Source organism: Squalius cephalus (genome assembly GCF_949319135.1).
Source record: "Squalius cephalus genome assembly, chromosome: 18".
Classification (NCBI taxonomy): Eukaryota; Metazoa; Chordata; class Actinopteri; order Cypriniformes; family Leuciscidae; genus Squalius; species Squalius cephalus.
In genome coordinates, this window is record NC_137139.1 from 34,799,901 (window position 1) to 34,819,900 (window position 20,000).

The following is a 20,000-nucleotide window of genomic DNA, read 5'->3' on the forward strand; positions in this document are numbered from 1 at the left end:
TGGTCTGTATTGTGAAGACGTCATGTTGCAGTTGATTCTCAGGTATTTGCATCCTGTAGAGACGAAATATTGATTAAATATGAAGGATAGTTTCATCAAATCAACACCAGACTTAGATCTTTCTTGTTATACAAGTCGTTTCTTACTTTCAGTTTTAATATAATATAAACAGTTTAATATTGTTAAAAATCTAGTCCTGCTAAATACTTTATAATTATTCCTGATTATATGTAAACTATTTATAGGTTGATAGTTTTAACAGCTTGACTTATTAAAAAGTGTAACTGCGCTTTCAAACCATTGAGATGTTCAACAGCCTAACACAGCCAATGGTGTGAGTTTGGGGGCGGGGCCTTCTGTGTGTCTGACCAATAGCAGGTTTTGTTTTGTTTTTTGCCAGGAAATGAAAGAAAATAAATAAATAACAAAAATAGAAGAAATTTTTTTTTTTTTTATAATTTTTGCTTCCCTAGAGTGATGTCATGATGTCAGAGTGTGTCTTCCCTCAGGTATCTGATCCCCTGCTCTCATCTGACGTGTGCTGAGAGACACAGACTGAGAGACAGAGACTGTTACTCCATCACTGCGTCTGCACTTCTCTCTCTCACTCCCTCGTTCTTCATTCCCAAACCCTCTCTAACTCCGCCCCCCAAACCCGACTACATCCTCTGGTCAAAGGTCACCGAGGGCCTGCTGAGGGGGAACATGGGTAATGAAGTTCATGATTTCGTGCACATGCATGCTACTTTAGGCAGAGTATATGGCATATTTAATTTGATATTTATAAAATGTAATTAGCTAATTAATTTACTTTTGCAATTTCAGCAATACTTTGCTTAAATATCCATAATGCAATTTAAACATTTGTATTATTCTTAGACCTATGCTACGTTTCAAAAGTCTGCTTCAAGATTTTTTTATGTTTTTGAAAGAAGCCTCTTTTTCTCAGCAAAGCTGCATTTATTTGATCAGAAATACAGTACAATATTGTGTTAAATTCTGTTTTTATCCTATTGAAATACCAAAATTCTATATTGTTTAATTATTATAATTCTGTAAAAATTGCGTTTTTAGTTTGTTTGAGGGTTAAAACATAAAAAGTTCAAGGGTCGGTAAGATTTTTGTATATAAAAATAAATAAATAAATACAGTAAAAAAAGTGAAATATTTTACAGTTTCAATCAGCTGTTTTCTATGTGAATATATAGTAAAGTGTAATTTATTCCTGTGATCAAAGCTGAATGTTCAGCATCATTACTCCAGTCTTCAGTGTCACATGATCCTTCAGAAATCACTCTAATATGATGATTTGATGATCAAGAAACATTTATGATTATTATCAACAGTTTTGATGCTTCATATTTCTGTGCAAACACTTTTTTTTCAGGATTCTTTGATGTATAGAAAGTTCAAAAGAACAACATTTATTTGAAATAGAATCTTTTGTTATATAATAAGAGTCTTTACTGCCACTTTTGATTAATTGGTAACTCTTTACAATAAGATTCATTAGATAACATTAATTAATGTATTAACTAACATGAACTTACAATGATCAATACATTTGTTACAGTATTTATTAACTAATGTTAACAAATACAACCTTTGTTTTTAATAATGTATTAGTAAATGTTGAAATTAATATTAACAAAGATTAATAAATACTGTAGAAGTGTTGTTCATTCTTAGTTCATATTAAACTTGTTATGAGGATGCAGAGATGAACCCAAGCGCAGACAGAATGCACTACACACAAGGTTTATTGATGACAATAATGGGGAAAACAAAACCCACGAGGGGGCAAAACAAGGACAAGACAAGAAGTGACTACACTAGACTTTTACTTGACATATAACTAGACGATAAACAAACAGCTAATTCAAAATCAGAACTTTCTTAAGACGATAATCTTGACAGGGTACTCACAGAGCTTAACAAGGTTTCACAATGAATCATAATGTGCAATAATGAACCGACACAGGACAGCAAACACAAGGGGACTAAATAGGGAGACTAATGATAACATAACAGGTGACACAGGTAAAGCAATAATGACAAAATGAGGATAACAAGGGGGCGGGGTTAAGTAATGAGACAACACAAGCACATGGCCCAAACAAATGGCCATGTGCTTGTACACAAAACATGGGTCTGTCATGATCCTGCCTCAAGACTAGGGAAAATCAAGGACAAGAAGGCAGAACCATGACAAAACTAAGGTAGTTAACTAATGAACCTTATTGTAAAGTGTTACCATCTTTCTAATATGATGATTTGATGCTTAAGAAACATTTATGTTCATTATCAACAGTTTTGCTGCTTCATATTTCTGTGCAAATATTTGTTCTCATGATTCTTTGATGAATAGAAAGTTCAAAAGAACAGCATTTATTTGAAATAGAATATTTTTTTACATAATAAGTGTCACTTTTGATTAATTGAATGCGTCCATGTCTCCAGGAATGGAGGATCTGTTCTCAGGTGGGGACAGTGTGGGATTTTCCCGAATAACTTCTTCCGAGCCCTTGATGGATAAGAACTATCTTCATTACCTGTATGACGGGCGCAGGGCCGTGTGTGTCGGCGTCCAGGCGTGTGCCGTGTGGTCGAATCCCTACGATGGTCTCAATCCGTCACCGAACGAATACGAGGAAGAGGACGAGAGTCTTCCTCTCTCAACTCAAACACACACACCCCATCCGGCGTCGGAAACCAGCGAACGGGTCGAGCTCGAGTGGGACGACACTTACGACGCCTCGCCTGACGAGGAGCCGATCCCAGAAAACATGATCCCGGACGAGCCCCCGAAATACATTCAAGAAATGCGTAAAAGTGCAATCATGCTCATTAAAGGATCTTACATCGAGGAGTCCGACTTTCAGGACGATGTGCTTGTTTATAATCTCATCGCGCAAAAAGATGCGCGAGACGACCGGCGGATATCCGTCAAAAACGGTTTGAACAAATTTACGCACACTAATCACATCGCTAATGATACTAATCCAGTTAATCATGAATCTGAGCCGCTCGCTTTCGCAAACGGATATGCTTTTGAAGAACCGAAACTGGAGCTTGAAGCTGATGCTAATAATCTAGAGCAGATTAGCATCGAGAGCAAAACGCCCGCGGACGACTTCATCTCGCAGTGTCTTGAGCTCATTCGAGACCTGGGCGGAGAGGAGGAAGAAGAGGAGGATGAAGAGCACGAGCGGTGGATGTGTGAGGAGGAGGAGGAGGATTTCAGCTCTTTCTGTGACGATCATGAAGGTGAAGATGAAGCTGAGGAGGAACTGAGCAGAAACCAGAGCGGGAAACACGGGATCTCGTTTACAGGTCAGTCACAACGCTTTGAAACAATTAAAGTCCCACTGTATTCAATAGTTGTATCCTTTAAAACTCATCTTTCATCACCAAAATGACATATTTAAACGTTTTTTACTTAAAAAATAGCTTGAATGTAACTCGACACCCTTGCCTCATTTAGTATTCGTGGTTCTATGAATATGCAAATGAGCCCCGCCTCCACTCACTCACTCAGCTCAGAGATCCACTGGTTGACGATCACACGTTGATCTGATTGGTTACAAGGTAGTTTGTGACGTCAGAAACACCAGCGATTTCAAAGCGTGTTTTTGAGACTGTCTTTGGTTCACTGCAGTTTTAAGGAGGAAATACTCAGCAATGCTGTCGACTTATGAATTTACACATGGTTTGTCTTAAAGCGGATTAATAACACCACATAGACATATAAACAACATTAAAAGATGGATTTTCACCACAGGGTCCTCCACACTTTAAGCTTTAGCGTGAATATATGTTCAAATCAACCCTTAAATAGTTTTAGTTCATGAATACTACATAATTCTCTTTTTAAAGAAGGCAATCAGCAGATTATTGCAAAAGCAGAGTATAATTTTTTTCTTACTGTAAAGCAAATGTGCTGCACTTAACATTTTTATTTTATACAAAATATACATATTTTATCAAATAATTTGTTTACACTTTATTTTAAGGTGTTATTGTTACTGTGTAATTATATATTTAAGTACTGAGTAATAGGGTTAGGGTAGGATTAGGGTTTGGTTGAGGGTTAGTTGCATGTAAATATGCATAATTTACTGTTATTACTATGGTAAGTACATGTAACATATGTAACAAGGACACTGTAAAATAAAGTGTTACCAATCATTTCTATGCTAAAATTGCTGGAAAATCAAAGCCATATGTCTAACCAAGTTGTGTCCCAATATTGTAATGCATTTTAAAAGTAACTTTCCCCAACACTGAATATGAGGAGGTTTTGTGTGGAATAAAGGTGGAGTTTGGAACAAAACGATCAAAGCGAGTGTTTGGAAAGAGTCTAAAGCCGTGGACATTTTCAGAAACGGCCGAATACGCAACTTTACAGCAACACTTGATCATTAATACTAACACTCTCTTTTTTCTCCTCTTCTACTCTCTCTCTCTCTCTCTCTCTCTATATATATATATACTGTATTAGACCAAACTGGGGAAGGGTCACAGCACTTAAATGTTGTTGTCCTACACTTCAAAAACATGCTTTTCTTAGTATTTTTGTCTTGTTTCCAGTCCAAATATCTAAAAATTCTTAAATCAAGATGCATTTACTAGTTGAGTAAAATGATATAAGATATTATGTCCTGTTTTCTGGGGGAATTAATCAAAATGAAGTGAGTTGATGCTTAAAAAAAGCAAAATTATCTGCCAATGGGAAGAAAAATAATCTTAATTCAAACAGAAACAACATTATTTTTCTCCCCATTGGCAGATAATTTTGCTTTTTTTAAGGAAAAACTCCCTTCGTATTTATTTATTTCCCCAGAAAACAAGACTTAATATCTTATGTCATTTTACTCATCTAGTAAATGCATCTTGATTTAAGAATTTTTAGATATTTGGACTGGAAACAAGACAAAAATACTAAGAAAAGCAAGTTTTTATGTTTTCATGCTTCTATTGCTCTCCTCATTTGCGAGTCGCTTTGGATAAAAGTGTGTGCTAAATGATTAAATGTAGATGTTTGTTTAGGGCCGTTCATCAGCGTCCTGCTGTCTCGTCTGGAGAACATGCTGGAGAACTCGATCGAGGTTAATCTGCTGGTGACGGGGATTTTGTCTCATCTGGCCTCGTTCCCGCAGCCGCTGCTGAGAGGGTTTCTGCTGAACACCCGAGCCGGCCCGCGCTCGCTCTATCAGGTGCCGGAGACAACTCCCAGCATGCTTTCACATGTGTAATACTTATAATAATAATAATATGAGACCCTGGATCACGTCACCAGTCTCGAGTTGCACGGGTTTATCTGTGGCAATAACCAACAATACATTGTATGGGTCAAAATGATCCATTTTATCCATTTCTTTTATGCCAAAAATCATTAGGATATTAAGTAAAGATCATGTTCCATGAAGATATTTAGTAAATTTCCTACCGTAAATATATAAAACATTTATTTTTGTGAGTGAATGCAGCACAATCGTGAACATAAAACTTTTTGAAGACGATTTTCTCAATGTTTCGATTTTTTTGCACCCTCAGATTCCAGATTTTCATATGATCTATAAATCTCAATTTAAAAAAATTGACCCATGTGACTGGATTTGTGGTCCAGGGTCATAAATGTTCCTGGTCTAATTGTGAGTGATTCATTTGTGCATGGTATTGTAAACAAAAACAAGTTTTCATGATATTTCATCAAAATACTTTTTCTTAAAGTCCCCCTGCAGTCAATAATTGTATCCCTTAAAACTCATCTTTAATCACCAAAATGACATATTTAAAAAAAAATTAAAAATAGCCTTAAAATATTTTGAATGTAACTTGACACCCTTCCCTCATTAAGTATGCGTGGCTCTAATGAATATGCAAATGAGCCCCGCCTCCACTCATTATTTATTCAAAATATTGACCCATGTGACTGGTTTGTGGTCCAGGCCAGGGTCACATATTTGTCTCATTTTTTACATCACAAAAACCAGTGAACATGCTAAGACTCACTTCTTGTCTTTGGCGTTGTTCGGGAGAGATGAAATCCAAAACGCCCAAATCCTTCACCTAAGCTTGAAATAAGAAAATAAAAGTATTTATTAGGAATCAGCAACTCTTATACAATTATAAGTAGTGGTGTAACAATATATCGTGTCACAATATATCGCAATACAAAAATGTATCAATATGTATTGTGTATAGTTCATCCAAAATGAAAATTAATATGCATGAGTTTTAGTGTCAGTACTACATTAAACTACTATATATAATGTTGAATATAAAATATTTCATAGAATTGATTCTTAAATCTTTGATTATTAAAATGTAATTAAACCATTAAAATGGAATCCAGAAAACTTAAAACAGAAAACACAGAATTTGAAAAAAAAAAAAAAAAAAAAGGGAAAAAACTTTATTTCAGTTTAGGGCCCTAAACCTAATTTATTTTTAAATTTGAATAAATGATTGTTAAATTGTATTAGTTTCATGATTATAATTAATTAGACACGCTTTTTTATTACTAAAATTTAAACTTTAACTGAAATAAAATAAAATACAAAAAAACTATTTCAGATTTTTGCCAAGGCAACATCTCTCATTTTTAATTAGTTGAACTTTTCTATATATATATATATATATAAATTACAACAACACACTACAAAATGACTAAAACTTGAAAACAGAAAGTGTTAAATAAAAATAAACTCAAAATATGAATAAGCACTATAAGAGTATAGAACTAATGCACAGTGCAGTCAGTGTTTTGCGGAGATGAATCCTCCGCAGTGTGTCATGTGACGTGTGTGTGTCGCAGGTTCTGCAGTCGGTGTGTGTTCAGATCGAACAACACGCGGCGTCCCGTCCCGATTTCCCCGAACTGGTCCGTGAAGCCGCCCAGTACCTGCTACTCAAAGACCAGGCCTTAAAAGAGCAAGGTGTGTGTGTGAGTGTGTGTGTGTGTGTGTCATCCCGTACGGATCTTCCCGTTTGATCCTCTTTCTGTTATCATGCTAAAACAGTGTTATTTAATTTAATATTCAACAATATTATTGATCTGCCTGCGTTAACACCATTATATATATTTTTTATTTATTTTATTGTTGTTGTTGTTGTTTTTTTTCAATGCCATGAGAGCAAGAGGTATTACATATTCACATTACAGTAGCTGCCAGGAAATGAAAGAAAATAAATAAATAAAAATAGAAGAAAAAAATAGAAAAAATTACATAAAATCCAGTGCTTTCAAAGCATTACATGTTTTCAGCTTTTTTTTTTTTTTTTTTCAAAATATTTACATAGTTTAAAGTCATTTTTAAAATGTGAAAAAACTGGTTTGCATTGAGCCCACTTCTTTTTATCTTTTTAACAAAATAAATAACTGTATAATATGTTGTTCTTTACATTCCAAATTGTCATTCTGAGTTAAGAAAAAAGCACATAAAATGCACACATTTCTATCATACACTTCAGTTTTCTACTAGTAAAGGTTTCTAAGTCTTTCCAAAATAATCTTGAGTAAATACAGTGAAAAAACAGATGCAAAATAGTTTATTTTTCCAGTGCACAAAATTCACAGTTATATGAGCTTAAATCTTTCCAAAACATGCTTAGCAGGATAAAGTCTGTATTTAACAAAAAAAAAAAATTTTGTAAGACCCTTCTTTAATTTTATTATTAACACAAAACTTATTTGCCAATTTCCATGCTTTGACCCAAGAGATATTACCAAATAATGAAGACCAAAATGATCTCGCTGCAGGAAAAACACAAAACAGAGCATATCTTATATCCTTATTTTACACCATTATATGAGATCTGAACTGAGCTGGACGATGACATCACGGTTTACTCCAGAGCGGCTATATATATATATATATAAATGAACTAAATTAATAACTTTTTTACCACAAAAATGAACCATCACTGAACTTAATTAAAGTGTTAGTTCACTTTCAAAAAACTTTTTGCTGATAATTTACTCACTCCGATGTCATCTGAGATATCCATGTCTTTCTTTCATTAGTCGAAAAGAAATGAAGGTTTTTGAGGAAAACATTCCAGGATTTTTCTCCATATAATGGACTTCAATGGCAACTATACCAATGCTCAAAGAAGGTTCAAATGTCCGTCTCAATGCAGCTTCAAAGTCTCGACACGATCCCAGTCGAGAAATAAGAGTCTTATCTCGCGGAACGAGCGGACATTTTCTAAAATAATATATATATATACTTTCTAACCACAAATGCTTGTCTTGTACCATCTCTGAGATGCGCCACGTATTGCGTCATCACGTTGGAAAGGTCACTAAAAAAATTAAAATAATAATAAATTAAAACAAAGATGTCGGACGATTTTGAATTTGGAGGAGAAAATGAGACGACATTTTTCGCCCTTCCCTCCTTCATGAACCGGAGAACACAGACACTCAGATAGATGACGAGACGCATGACCTTTCCAACGTGATGAGGCAATGCGTGGCGCATCTCAGAGATGGTACACGACGAGCATTTATGGTTAAAAAGTATATAATTGTTTTGTTTTTTTAGAAAATGTCCGCTCGTTTCGCTAGATAAGACTCTTATTTCTCGACTGGGATCGTGTCGAGACTTTGAAGCTGCATTGAGACGGACATCTGAACATTGGTATAGTTGCCATTGAAGTCCATTATATGGAGAAAAATCCTGGAATGTTTTCCTCAAAAACCTTCATTTCTTTTCGACTAATGAAAGAAAGACATGGATATCTCAGATGACATCGGAGTGAGTAAATTATCAGCAACATTTTTTTTAAAGTGAACTAACCCTTTAAGCTGATCTGTGACGCTATTTTCTTCTGGAAACACATCTTTGCATTATTTTCCTGTTATCTCTGTAAAGCTGCTCTGAAACAATCTGTATTGTCATAATCATTTGCGAACAAACAAGTATTCATTACTTCAGTGAGCTCATTGTTTCTGCATTCAATTATTACATTGTTTAAATAAATAAATATTTCGCTAACTGTGATTTTATATATGGTAATTTCTGAAATGCATAACTCAGTTTCCTCTGATATCAGATCTCTGTAAACTGTAATGTGGACTCGTGCACTTTCTGTAAAGCTGCGGTGAAATGATGTGTGTTGTGAAAAGTGCTGTATAAATAAAGCTGTCTTGACTGTGTGTGTGTGTGTGTGTGTGTGTTCCCCCTGTCAGAGCGAGATGTTCTCCTGCAGGATAATAACAGCTCCGGCTGGTTCCTGAACGGACACGTGTCGGGTCGTCCGCTCAAGCCTCTTCCTCCGTGTCCCAGGATCCCACCGCACCTGCGCGACAGGGTGTTCGCCACCTTCCTGTTCGCCGAGTTCCTGAAGGAGCTGGCGGCCATCGCTCAGGAGCACGCCATCGTCCCGGAGGAGTGAAACATCGGAGAGTTCCTGAAGGAGTCGGTGGCCATCGTCCCGGAGGAGTGAAACATCGGAGAGTTCCTGAAGGAGTCGGCGGCCATCGTCCCGGAGGAGTGAAGCATCGGAGAGTTCCTGAAGGAGCTGGCGGCCATCGCTCAGGAGCACGCCATCGTCCCGGAGGAGTGAAACATCGGAGAGTTCCTGAAGGAGTTGGTGGCCATCGTCCCGGAGGAGTGAAACATCGGACAGTTCCTGAAGGAGTCGGCGGCCATCGTCCCGGAGGAGTGAAACATCGGAGAGTTCCTGAAGGAGCTGGCGGCCATCGCTCAGGAGCACGCCATCGTCCCGGAGGAGTGAAACATCGGAGAGTTCCTGAAGGAGTTGGTGGCCATCGTCCCGGAGGAGTGAAACATCGGACAGTTCCTGAAGGAGTCGGCGGCCATCGTCCCGGAGGAGTGAAACATCGGAGAGTTCCTGAAGGAGTCGGCGGCCATCGTCCCGGAGGAGTGAAACATCGGAGAGTTCCTGAAGGAGTCGGCGGCCATCGTCCCGGAGGAGTGAAACACCTCAGGCTGTGAGTTCCTCTCTGACATCAGGAACAAACTAATGCAAACGCATCTCTCCTTCTTTTCTTCATTTCCTACGCCGGCCCGTTTTGACTGTGAACAGCCAATGTGTCACTTGACCACTTTAGAATTAAAGGGATAGTTCTCCCAAAAATTAAAATTAGCCCATGATTTCCTCTCCCTCAACTCATCCTAGGTGTGTATGACATTCTTCTTTCAGACGAACACAATCTGAGTTATATTAAAAAATGTCCTGGCTCTTCCAAGCTTTATAATGGTGTGAATGACTGTTTCTGTTTTGAAGTCCATTAAAGCGCATCCATCCATTATAAAGGTATTCATAACGTACGTTATAATGCATTATATCTTTTCATAAATAATTTTCATAAATATTTACAGATTCCTTGTTATTCTGCTATTTTAAAGGTTCCTAGTTTAGTTTTGAAGACTCTTACAACAGGTTTACATGCATCCAAGGTTAAACAATTTCATTTAATATACATTACAGCATCAGCTCTTTTCGCAAAAAATCTGAAAACGTTTGTTCGAAGATTCAATCTCTCTAAACCTCTCCTTTCCGAAAGCCTGCTCTGCTCTGATTGGTCAGATGACCCAGTCTGTTGTGATTGGTCTACTCTGCTCTGATTGGTCAGATGACCCAGTCTGTTGTGATTGGTCTACTCTGCTCTGATTGGTCAGATGACCCAGTCTGTTGTGATTGGTCTACTCTGCTCTGATTGGTCAGATGACCCAGTCTGTTGTGATTGGTCTACTCTGCTCTGATTGGTCAGATGACCCAGTCTGTTGTGATTGGTCTAGTCTGTTATGATTGGTCAGATGACCCAGTCTGTTATGATTGGTCTACTCTGTTATGATTGGTCTACTCTGCTCTGATTGGCCAGTTGACCCAGTCTGTTGTGATTGGTCTTCTCTGCTCTGATTGGTCAGTTGACCCAGTCTGTTGTGATTGGTCTACTCTGCTCTGATTGGTCAGATGACCCAGTCTGTTGTGATTGGTCTACTCTGCTCTGATTGGTCAGTCTGTTGTGATTGGTCTACTCTGCTCTGATTGGTCAGATTGGTCAGTCTGTTGTGATTGGTCTACTCTGCTCTGATTGGTCAGATGGTCCAGTCTGTTGTGATTGGTCTACTCTGCTCTGACTGCTCAGATGACCCAGTCTGTTGTGATTGGTCAGTTGACCCAGTCTGTTGTGATTGGTCTACTCTGCTCTGATTGGCCAGTTGACCCAGTCTGTTATGATTGGTCTACTCTGCTCTGATTGGTCAGATGACCCAGTCTGTTGTGATTGGTCTAGTCTGTTATGATTGGTCTACTCTGCTCTGATTGGCCAGTTGACCCAGTCTGTTGTGATTGGTCAGTTGACCCAGTCTGTTGTGATTGGTCTACTCTGCTCTGATTGGTCAGATGACCCAGTCTGTTATGATTGGTCTACTCTGTTATGATTGGTCTACTCTGCTCTGATTGGCCAGTTGACCCAGTCTGTTGTGATTGGTCTACTCTGCTCTGATTGGTCAGATGACCCAGTCTATTGTGATTGGTCTACTCTGCTTTGATTGGTCAGATGACCCAGTCTGTTGTGATTGGTCTAGTCTGTTGTGATTGGTCTACTCTGCTCTGATTGGCCAGTTGACCCAGTCTGTTGTGATTGGTCTACTCTGCTCTGATTGGTCAGATGACCCAGTCTGTTGTGATTGGTCTACTCTGCTCTGATTGGCCAGTTGACCCAGTCTGTTGTGATTGGTCTACTCTGCTCTGATTGGTCAGATGACCCAGTCTGTTGTGATTGGTCTACTCTGCTCTGATTGGTCAGATGACCCAGTCTGTTGTGATTGGTCTAGTCTGTTGTGATTGGTCTACTCTGCTCTGATTGGTCAGATGCTTCCTCAGTGCTTGATACACATTAATATGAATGATGGTGTCGATCAGCGCAAGTCTCGTCCTTTTGAAATGCATCAAAGTGGATTTGCTTTGTCAGCAGAAAACTTCTCGACATGAACAACACGACCAAACTCTTCCAGGCTCGGATAAACTACAGTGTTTGAGGGCAGAGCTAAGAGACGCTGTTCAGTCAATCAACACCATTATGCAAATTAGTTAGAAACATGCATAGCTTCAGCAGAAGTGAGACTGGAATTATCGACGACTCGTTTCAGGCCGTTAAGAATCGCTTTCCTTCTTTTAGAAGACAATAACTTAATTTATCTGCACTTTCATCTTTTAAACTTTGCAGAGCTTTTCCAGCTTTATTACACGCTACATGAAAGGAAAAAGCATAATAGGGCACTTTAAAAGCAATCCGGACCTCATTTGTGAACCTTTATTGATGAATAATTTGTTTTGTATATAATGATAATGCCTACTTTAAAGGAACAGTTCACCTCAAAATAAACACACACATTTTCTCATCCTAATGTCACTCTAAACCTGTATTATTTTTCATACACAAAATAAAAACAGTTTGAAAAGAATCAGATTTTCGTTTGAGAAAACGCCCGTCAAGCTCCAAAAACATCAAAAAAAGCATAACATCATCCGCCCATGTCGATAGTATATTTGTGAAATTATTATTTCTCAAAGTATGGCACCTGTGGGTGAGTAAATAAGTACGTTTTAATTTTTGAGAGAACTATTCCTTTAAAAACCTTTTGTGTTTTTTTTTTTTTTTTTTTTTTTTTTTTTGATTCAGATTCACGTGGGTTTGTGTTTTACATTTATATGGCTTGTTATTTCATTACTTGTTTATAGATGAATCACTGTAATTAGATGTTTATCAGGCAGTTTTTACATTTCAAACATAAAGTATCTTATTTGTCTGTGTGAACCTTCATGTGACTGTGCATTCGTCTCAAAACACATTCATTACAACTGCATTCAGCCACTTTATCAGAACGTCAACGTGAAACGGCATTTACAACTCATTTTACTTCTGAGGGAATTCAGTGTGAAAATGTAGATTGTTCGATTGGTGAAAGTGTTATTATAATATGAAGACATTTTTTTTTTTTACTTCGAATAACAGACACTGATGAAAGATTCATAATTACACCAGGAACATGAATTAAGAAAGTGAATTTGATTTCATGTCGACTTTAAGCACCTATTGAAAATGTTTTAAGTTCCAGTGAATAATCAGGGGAAACATGATTTGTCGAAATGTTTAATCGTATTGAAGCCAGGGGGAACTGTTCTAGGCCAATGTGAGATTTTAATCCACTGTGTTTGTTACATGATGATGCTTGCAACATTTCCAGAACATTTGATATTTCCGCAGTTTAATAATTCTGTCACTTAAGTCACTTTAAATTCTGTCATTTTCAGCAACAAATGACTGAGAATTCTAGAACTCGAATCTATTGAGAAATCAAATGCAACTCCAAATATTCAGAACGGCTGCAGATGATGTGAAGCCTTATTTTGATGTGTATTTGTACATTTACAATTTGTTGAATCTGTAAAGGAGAAGATGATTTTTGAAATGTTTTATGACCTGTTGTCATTGATGTCGATGTAAAGTTTTGTACACATATTTTTACAGACCAGTCTGTCATGTGGACCACAGAAAATGGTTTGTTATGAGCCTTTTGTAATATTATTCTGCCCTCTAGTGGTAAATTAAAACTCCATTTGTGGTGTATATTCATATATATGTGTGTGTGTGCCTGTGTATTCATATATTTATAATGTAAAAGATCAATATAGGCAGTATAGGAATATATTGAAGATGCCACTCTTGAGCCACAACATAAAATTAGTAAATAGAGATTTTATTTTGTACATATATTGATAAAACATTAGTTAATGACACATTACAATATATTAAACAATTTAACAGGATATATATATATATATATGTAATATTACTAAACATACACGATTTACAATACTTGCACCGAATAAAAACAGGTCTCATATGTTTAAGACAAAAGTGTGTTTGGCCTTTTCACACCAATTGGTCATTTTTAGCTCAAGATTTTAAAAACAACAAAAATGTATATGTTTTTATTATAGTGCCACCTAGTGTTGGAAGGTTGATGGAATTTCTGAGTTTCTCACCAAGTTTAGAGTCTCTGGGATTTACAGTTTCTGACACTTTTATGGCAGTATAATAATAATAAAAGGTTCCAGGGTTATTATCCTTTAAGTCCCCCTGTAGTCAGTAATTGTATCCCTTAAAACTCATCTTTGATCACCAAAATAACATATTTAAAGTTTTTTTTCCTTGAAAGAAAATCTTCATGACTTAAAATAGCTTGAATGTAACTCGACACCCTTGCCTCATTTAGTATTCGTGGTTCTATGAATATGCAAATGAGCCCCGCCTCCACTCACTCACTCAGCTCAGAGATCCACTGGTTGACGATCACACGTTGATCTGATTGGTTACAAGGTAGTTTGTGACGTCAGAAACACCAGCGATTTCAAAGCGTGTTTTTGAGACTGTCTTTGGTTCACTGCAGTTTTAAGGAGGAAATACTCAGCAATGCTGTCGACTTATGAATTTACACATGGTTTGTCTTAAAGCAGATTAAACACACCACATAAACACATAAACAACATTAAAAGCTGGATTTTCACCACAGGGGGACTTTACCTGAATCTATTAAAACATTTTTGTTAATTGAAATAAAAATAAAATGACATTTGCATTATTAATACGTTATCCAGGAGTGAATATGTCTTCACTGTATGTTTGAGTGTCTTTATTTTCCCATAGCTCACCCTTTCCTAGGACTCTATTGCTGCGCTCTGATTGGCTGTCGCCGGCCCGGAGTCGCTGTCACTCTCCCAGGAGGAGGATGTGAAGCCGGCGGGGGCGGAGCTAGAGTGAGGTGTGTAACCCAGGCCCTGGTACCCCCCCCTCGGGGAGGCGGGGACTGAGTGACGGTCGAGCCGCTCGTGGGACGTCCCGGCGAGCAGACCCGTGTGTTCACCCTGAACAACATCCACTTCAGAGCCGAAGAACAGCTTACGGGGACGACCTAACACAGTACGTCCTGCAGAACACACACACGGCACATATACAGTTAAATGGACAAAAAAAGTGTTATTTTCCCCAATTGTGAAATCTTGAAAAACTGCAGGGACTGTCTACTTACCACATAGCAACACCCTAGCAAACATCTGCTATATAACACCTGTCAGCTGCTCAACTGCCTACCAACACCCTAGCAACCACCCAAAAAACCTACAAACTGCCTAGCAACACCCAAGCAACTGCCAAGCAACCACATAGCAACACCCTAGCAAATATCTACTATATAACACCTGTCAGAGCCGAAGAACAGCTTACGGGGACGACCTAACACAGTACGTCCTGCTGAACACACACACACGGCACATACGGTTAAATGGCCAACTATAGAGACAGAGCGACATGCGTCATAATCTGAAAGCCACGCCCACCGTCTCCATTGACTTTGTATTGTGTGAATCTGCATCCTTATTTCTGAATTATAACAAAAAGCAAAACAATGTCTAAAAGCATAAATGTGACAAGGTGTACAGCATACAAGCTAAAAAACCCAGAACTAAGTTTTTATAAGCTGTCGACCCCAAAACCGGAGATGGTCCTCACTGCAGAACACGAAATCCAGGGGGAGGAGTTGGATCCAGATCCAACTCCTCCCACCTTACATATACCTAACCCTACTCATCTCCACCCCCTGATCCCTAAACCCACCAATCTCCGCCCCTTATATCTGGATCCAACTCCGCCCCCTGGATCTCGTGTACTGCAGTGAGGTGCTACTGCAAAAAGTTACAGGTGCTACTGTAAATTGTGGGATTCTGACACTCAGTAAGCACTAAAAATACACTGTGTGCCGAAAACATGTTCAGATTTTGTCACTGATAAGTCAAATATCCAAATGCCAGTTTTATACATTATATTTCTGTAAGCTAAGCTATCCTGTCGCGGATTACGTTACCCTCAGTGGGCGTAAGTTAGTTCTCAGAGTAATATGACACATTGTGCTCTGTCACAACTATCTATGATATAACACCTATGACCTGCCTTGAAACCACTAAGAACATCCTAGCAACCGCCCAAAAAAACTACAAACTGCCTAGCAACACCCTAGCAACTATCTACGATACAACACCTATAAACTGCCTTGCAACCACTAAGAACACCCTAGCAACCACCCAAAAAATCTACAAATTGCCTAGCAACACCCTAGTAACTATCTACGATACAACACCTATAAACTGCCTTTCAACCACTAAGAACACCCTAGCAACCACCCAAAAAATCTACAAACTGCCTAGCAACACCCTAGCAACTATCTACGATACAACACCTATAAACTGCCTTGCAACCACTAAGAACACCCTAGCAACCACCCAAAAAACCTACAAACTGCCTAGCAACACCCTAGTAACTATCTACGATATAACAATTAAAACCTGGCTTGCAACCACTAAGAACATCCTAGCAACCACCCAAAAAAACCTACAAACTGCCTAGCAACACCCTAGCAACTATCTACGATATAACACCTATAAACTGCCTTGCAACCACTAAGAACATCCTAGCAACCACCCAAAAAAAACCTACAAACTGCCTAGCAACACCCTAGCAACTATCTACGATATAACACCTATAAACTGCCTTGCAACCACTAACACCCTAGCAACCACCCAAAAATCCTGCTAACTGCCTAGCAACCACATAGCAATGCCCTAGCAAGCATCTTGTGTATAACACCTATCAACTTCCTTGCAACCACTGACTATCCTAGCATGTGCCTTGCAACACCCTAACAACCACCCAAAAATCCTGCAAACTGCCTAACAACACCTAAGCAACCATCTTCTATATAAAACCTATCAACTGCCTTACAACCACTAAGAACGCCCTAGCAACTGCCTAGAAACACCCTAGCAACCTCCCAAAAAAACTATAAAACTGCCTAGAAACACCCTAGCAACTGCCTTGCAACCACATAGCAATGCCCTAACAAGCATCTTCTCTATAACACCAATTAAATTCCTTGCAACCACAGAGACTATCCTGGGATCTGCCTAGCAACACCCTAGCAACTCCCTAGCACATACAGGAAATAAAAATGCCCATGTGACATTTATAAGCTAGTGTAGCTAAATTTTCAAGACAGAATTGCCCCCAGAAGTACAATAGATCTAATAAAACCTTGTATGATGTTTTCAAAGGAAATATTTAAAATAAATATTTAGTTAATGATTTATAATAAATGTAATAATTAAGCCTATATTTTAATAGTCATATAATGGCAACACTTTACAATAAGGTTCATTAGTAAACATTAGTTAATGTATTAACTAACATGAACTAACAATGAGCAATACATTTGTTACAGTATTTATTAATCTTTGTTAATGTTAGTTAAAATCCAGCTCTTCATGTTAGTTCACAGTGCATTAACTAATGTTAACAAATACAACCTTTGATTTTGTAATAATGTATTAGTAAATGTTTTAATAAATGATTAATAATTGCTGTAGAAGTATTGTTCATACGTAGTTCCTTAGTTAACTAAGGTAGTTAACTAATGTTAACTAATGAACCTTATTGTAAAGTGTTACCCTTATAACATAGTAATTATAATCTTCATTGTGTGTGTCCCCATGAAGGAGCTGGTGTGTGTTCTCACCGGCGTTGCGCACTTGCTCTGAGATGTCCGCGCGTATGTCCGAGACGTCCAGCATGGCGAGCAGCGAGTCGAAGCACGAGCCCTCGTCATCCTCACGCACGTACGGGCGACTGCTGAAACTGTAGTGATGAGCGATCGCGGCCAGAAACATCTCGATACAGATAATGAAGTCCTACACACAAACACACACAACGCTTACAAAGACAAAACACTTCATGGAGAGACTAAATAATGTCTTCATTCACTCCAGAAACTAACAAAAGTTTCCCTTAAGGGTTTTGAAAAGTAGGTGTCAATGACATGTAGATAACTGTGAGCGTGAGCGAGAGAGTGTGAGTGAGTGTGAGAGTGAGTGTGTGAGTGAGTGTGAGTGTGTGAGAGTGAGTGTGTGTGTGTGTGTGTGTGAGTGTGAGTGTGTGTGTGTGTGTGTGTGTGTGTGTGTGTGAGAGAGTGTGATGGGTAGGTTCAGGGGTCAGGTTAGTGTAAGGGGACAGAATATTAAGTTTGCACAGTATAAAAACCATTACGTCTATGGAGAGTCTCCACAGAGATAGTGAACGAGTGTGTGTGTGTGTGAGAGAGAGAGAGTGTGTGAGAGAGAGTTAGTGTAAGAGTGAGTGTGTGTGAGTGAGTGTGTGTGTGTGTGTGTGTGAGTGAGAGAGTGTGAGTGAGTGAGTGTGTGAGTGAGAGAGTGTGAGAGAGTGTGTGAGAGTAAGTGTGTGTGTGTGAGTGAGAGAGTGTGAGAGAGAGTTGAGTGAGTGAGTGTGAGAGAGTGTGAGTGAGTGTGTGTGTGAGTGAGAGAGTGTGAGAGTGAGAGTGTGAGAGAGAGTGAGTGAGTGTGAGAGAGAGTGAGTGAGAGTGAGTGTGAGTGAGAGTGAGAGTGAGAGAGTGTGTGTGTGAGTGAGAGAGTTGAGTGAGAGTGTGAGATTGTGAGTGAGTGAGTGTGTGTGTGAGAGTGTGAGAGGGAGTGTGAGTGAGAGTGTGAGAGTGTGAGAGAGTGAGAGAGTGAGAGAGTGAGTGAGTGTGAGTGAGTGAGTGAGTGTGAGGGAGAGTGTGAGTGAGCGTGTGAGAGTGAGTGAGTGTGAGAGGGAGTGTGAGTGAGAGAATGTGAGAGAGTGTGAGTGAGTGTGTGTGTGAGAGTGTGAGAGGGAGTGTGAGAGTGTGAGAGGGAGTGTGAGTGAGAGAATGTGAGTGTGAGTGAGAGAGTGTGAGAGAGTGTGAGTGAGTGTGTGTGTGTGAGTGAGAGAGTGTGAGAGTGAGTGAGTGTGAGTGAGAGAGTGAGTGAGTGAGTGTGAGTGTGAGAGGGAGTGAGTGAGTGAGTGAGTGAGTGTGAGTGTGAGAGGGAGTGAGAGAGTGAGTGAGTGAGTGTGAGTGAGAGAGTGAGTGAGTGAGTGAGTGAGTGTGAGAGGGAGTGAGAGTGTGAGGGAGAGAGGCCCTGTCCCAAATGGCACACTCCGGACTCGTGGACTTCCTCAGAGTCCACACTTTGGTGACGTCATGTAGTGCAGACCTATAGGGCCCTTGGCGCGAGTCCACGAGGGCGCATTGAGAGGTATTTTTGGGACAGACTCGATCGTCACGCCGGAAATAACGGCCTGGTTGTTGTTGGTTTTTTTTTGCATTACAATATAAATCATTACAATGGAAATAATACAAAACAATGAACATGCACATGTGGGGATACAGAGAAAATGAAAGTAAATAATAACAGTAAATAAAATATTTGTACAATTTATATAAAACTTGTTCTATAATACAGGATATTTTCGAAGCTCTTTTATTGGAGGGGATTTTTTGAAGTGAAGAATAACTGTAAATCATAAGCAAAAAATTTGCAACTAGGTTTGAATTTAAGGTATCTTGCTTTGTGAATATGATATTTACCCATCGTACAGAAAAAGTTTAATATATCATCTAGCTTTTTATTTTCAGAGACATCAGAGTGAAAAATAACCTTACTGACAGAAATATTACAGGCCTGGTTGTTGTTGGACAGGAGAAATCACATTTTTTTTGCGCTCCAACGTCTCATCTCCACGTCCACTACACAGCCTAATTTTACAGTTCTATATTTTGATATTGTGCATATCACCTGGGCATTAGACAATAGATATATCATGCTTATTTAAATGATGTATACAGTTGTACATAATAATACATAATGTTACATTTGAACTAAGATTACAATTTTAACACATAATGAAAATGTGCATGAGTTTCAGATGAATTTACAGGTTTCAATATTCATACTATGTTTACATATGACTCAGTAAAGCCCTGACATTCGTTTCTATTTATTTAATGAATTATAATGTGATCGTATTATTAAACACACTATTATTATGTTTGAGACATCAACCACTGGTCGATGACCATAATGTTTGTATAAAC

General features: G+C 38.5%; 2 protein-coding genes across 2 annotated transcripts in view; one reads left to right on the plus strand and one right to left on the minus strand.

Moving 5' to 3' along the window:
* Positions 1–13,613, plus strand: part of LOC307145368 (FHF complex subunit HOOK-interacting protein 1A-like) — a 21,086-nt gene extending 7,473 nt beyond the window's left edge. Inside the window, exons 7-12 of the mRNA XM_079848439.1 lie at positions 1–42; positions 510–709; positions 2,461–3,333; positions 5,050–5,216; positions 6,821–6,941; positions 9,200–13,613. The exon at positions 1–42 is cut by the window's left edge and continues 38 nt beyond it. Coding sequence (XP_079704565.1) covers positions 1–42; positions 510–709; positions 2,461–3,333; positions 5,050–5,216; positions 6,821–6,941; positions 9,200–9,405 — 1,609 coding nt within the window. The 3' untranslated portion in view covers positions 9,406–13,613. The remainder of the gene's footprint in view (positions 43–509; positions 710–2,460; positions 3,334–5,049; positions 5,217–6,820; positions 6,942–9,199) is intronic.
* Positions 13,614–14,363: 750 nt separating this feature from the next.
* The window catches only part of LOC307145916 (transmembrane protein 184C-like), a 10,698-nt gene continuing 5,061 nt past the window's right edge, over positions 14,364–20,000 (minus strand). The window contains exons 9-10 of the mRNA XM_079849557.1: positions 17,610–17,781; positions 14,364–14,972 (exon numbers count right to left, since the gene is read on the minus strand). Coding sequence (XP_079705683.1) covers positions 14,704–14,972; positions 17,610–17,781 — 441 coding nt within the window. The 3' untranslated portion in view covers positions 14,364–14,703. The remainder of the gene's footprint in view (positions 14,973–17,609; positions 17,782–20,000) is intronic.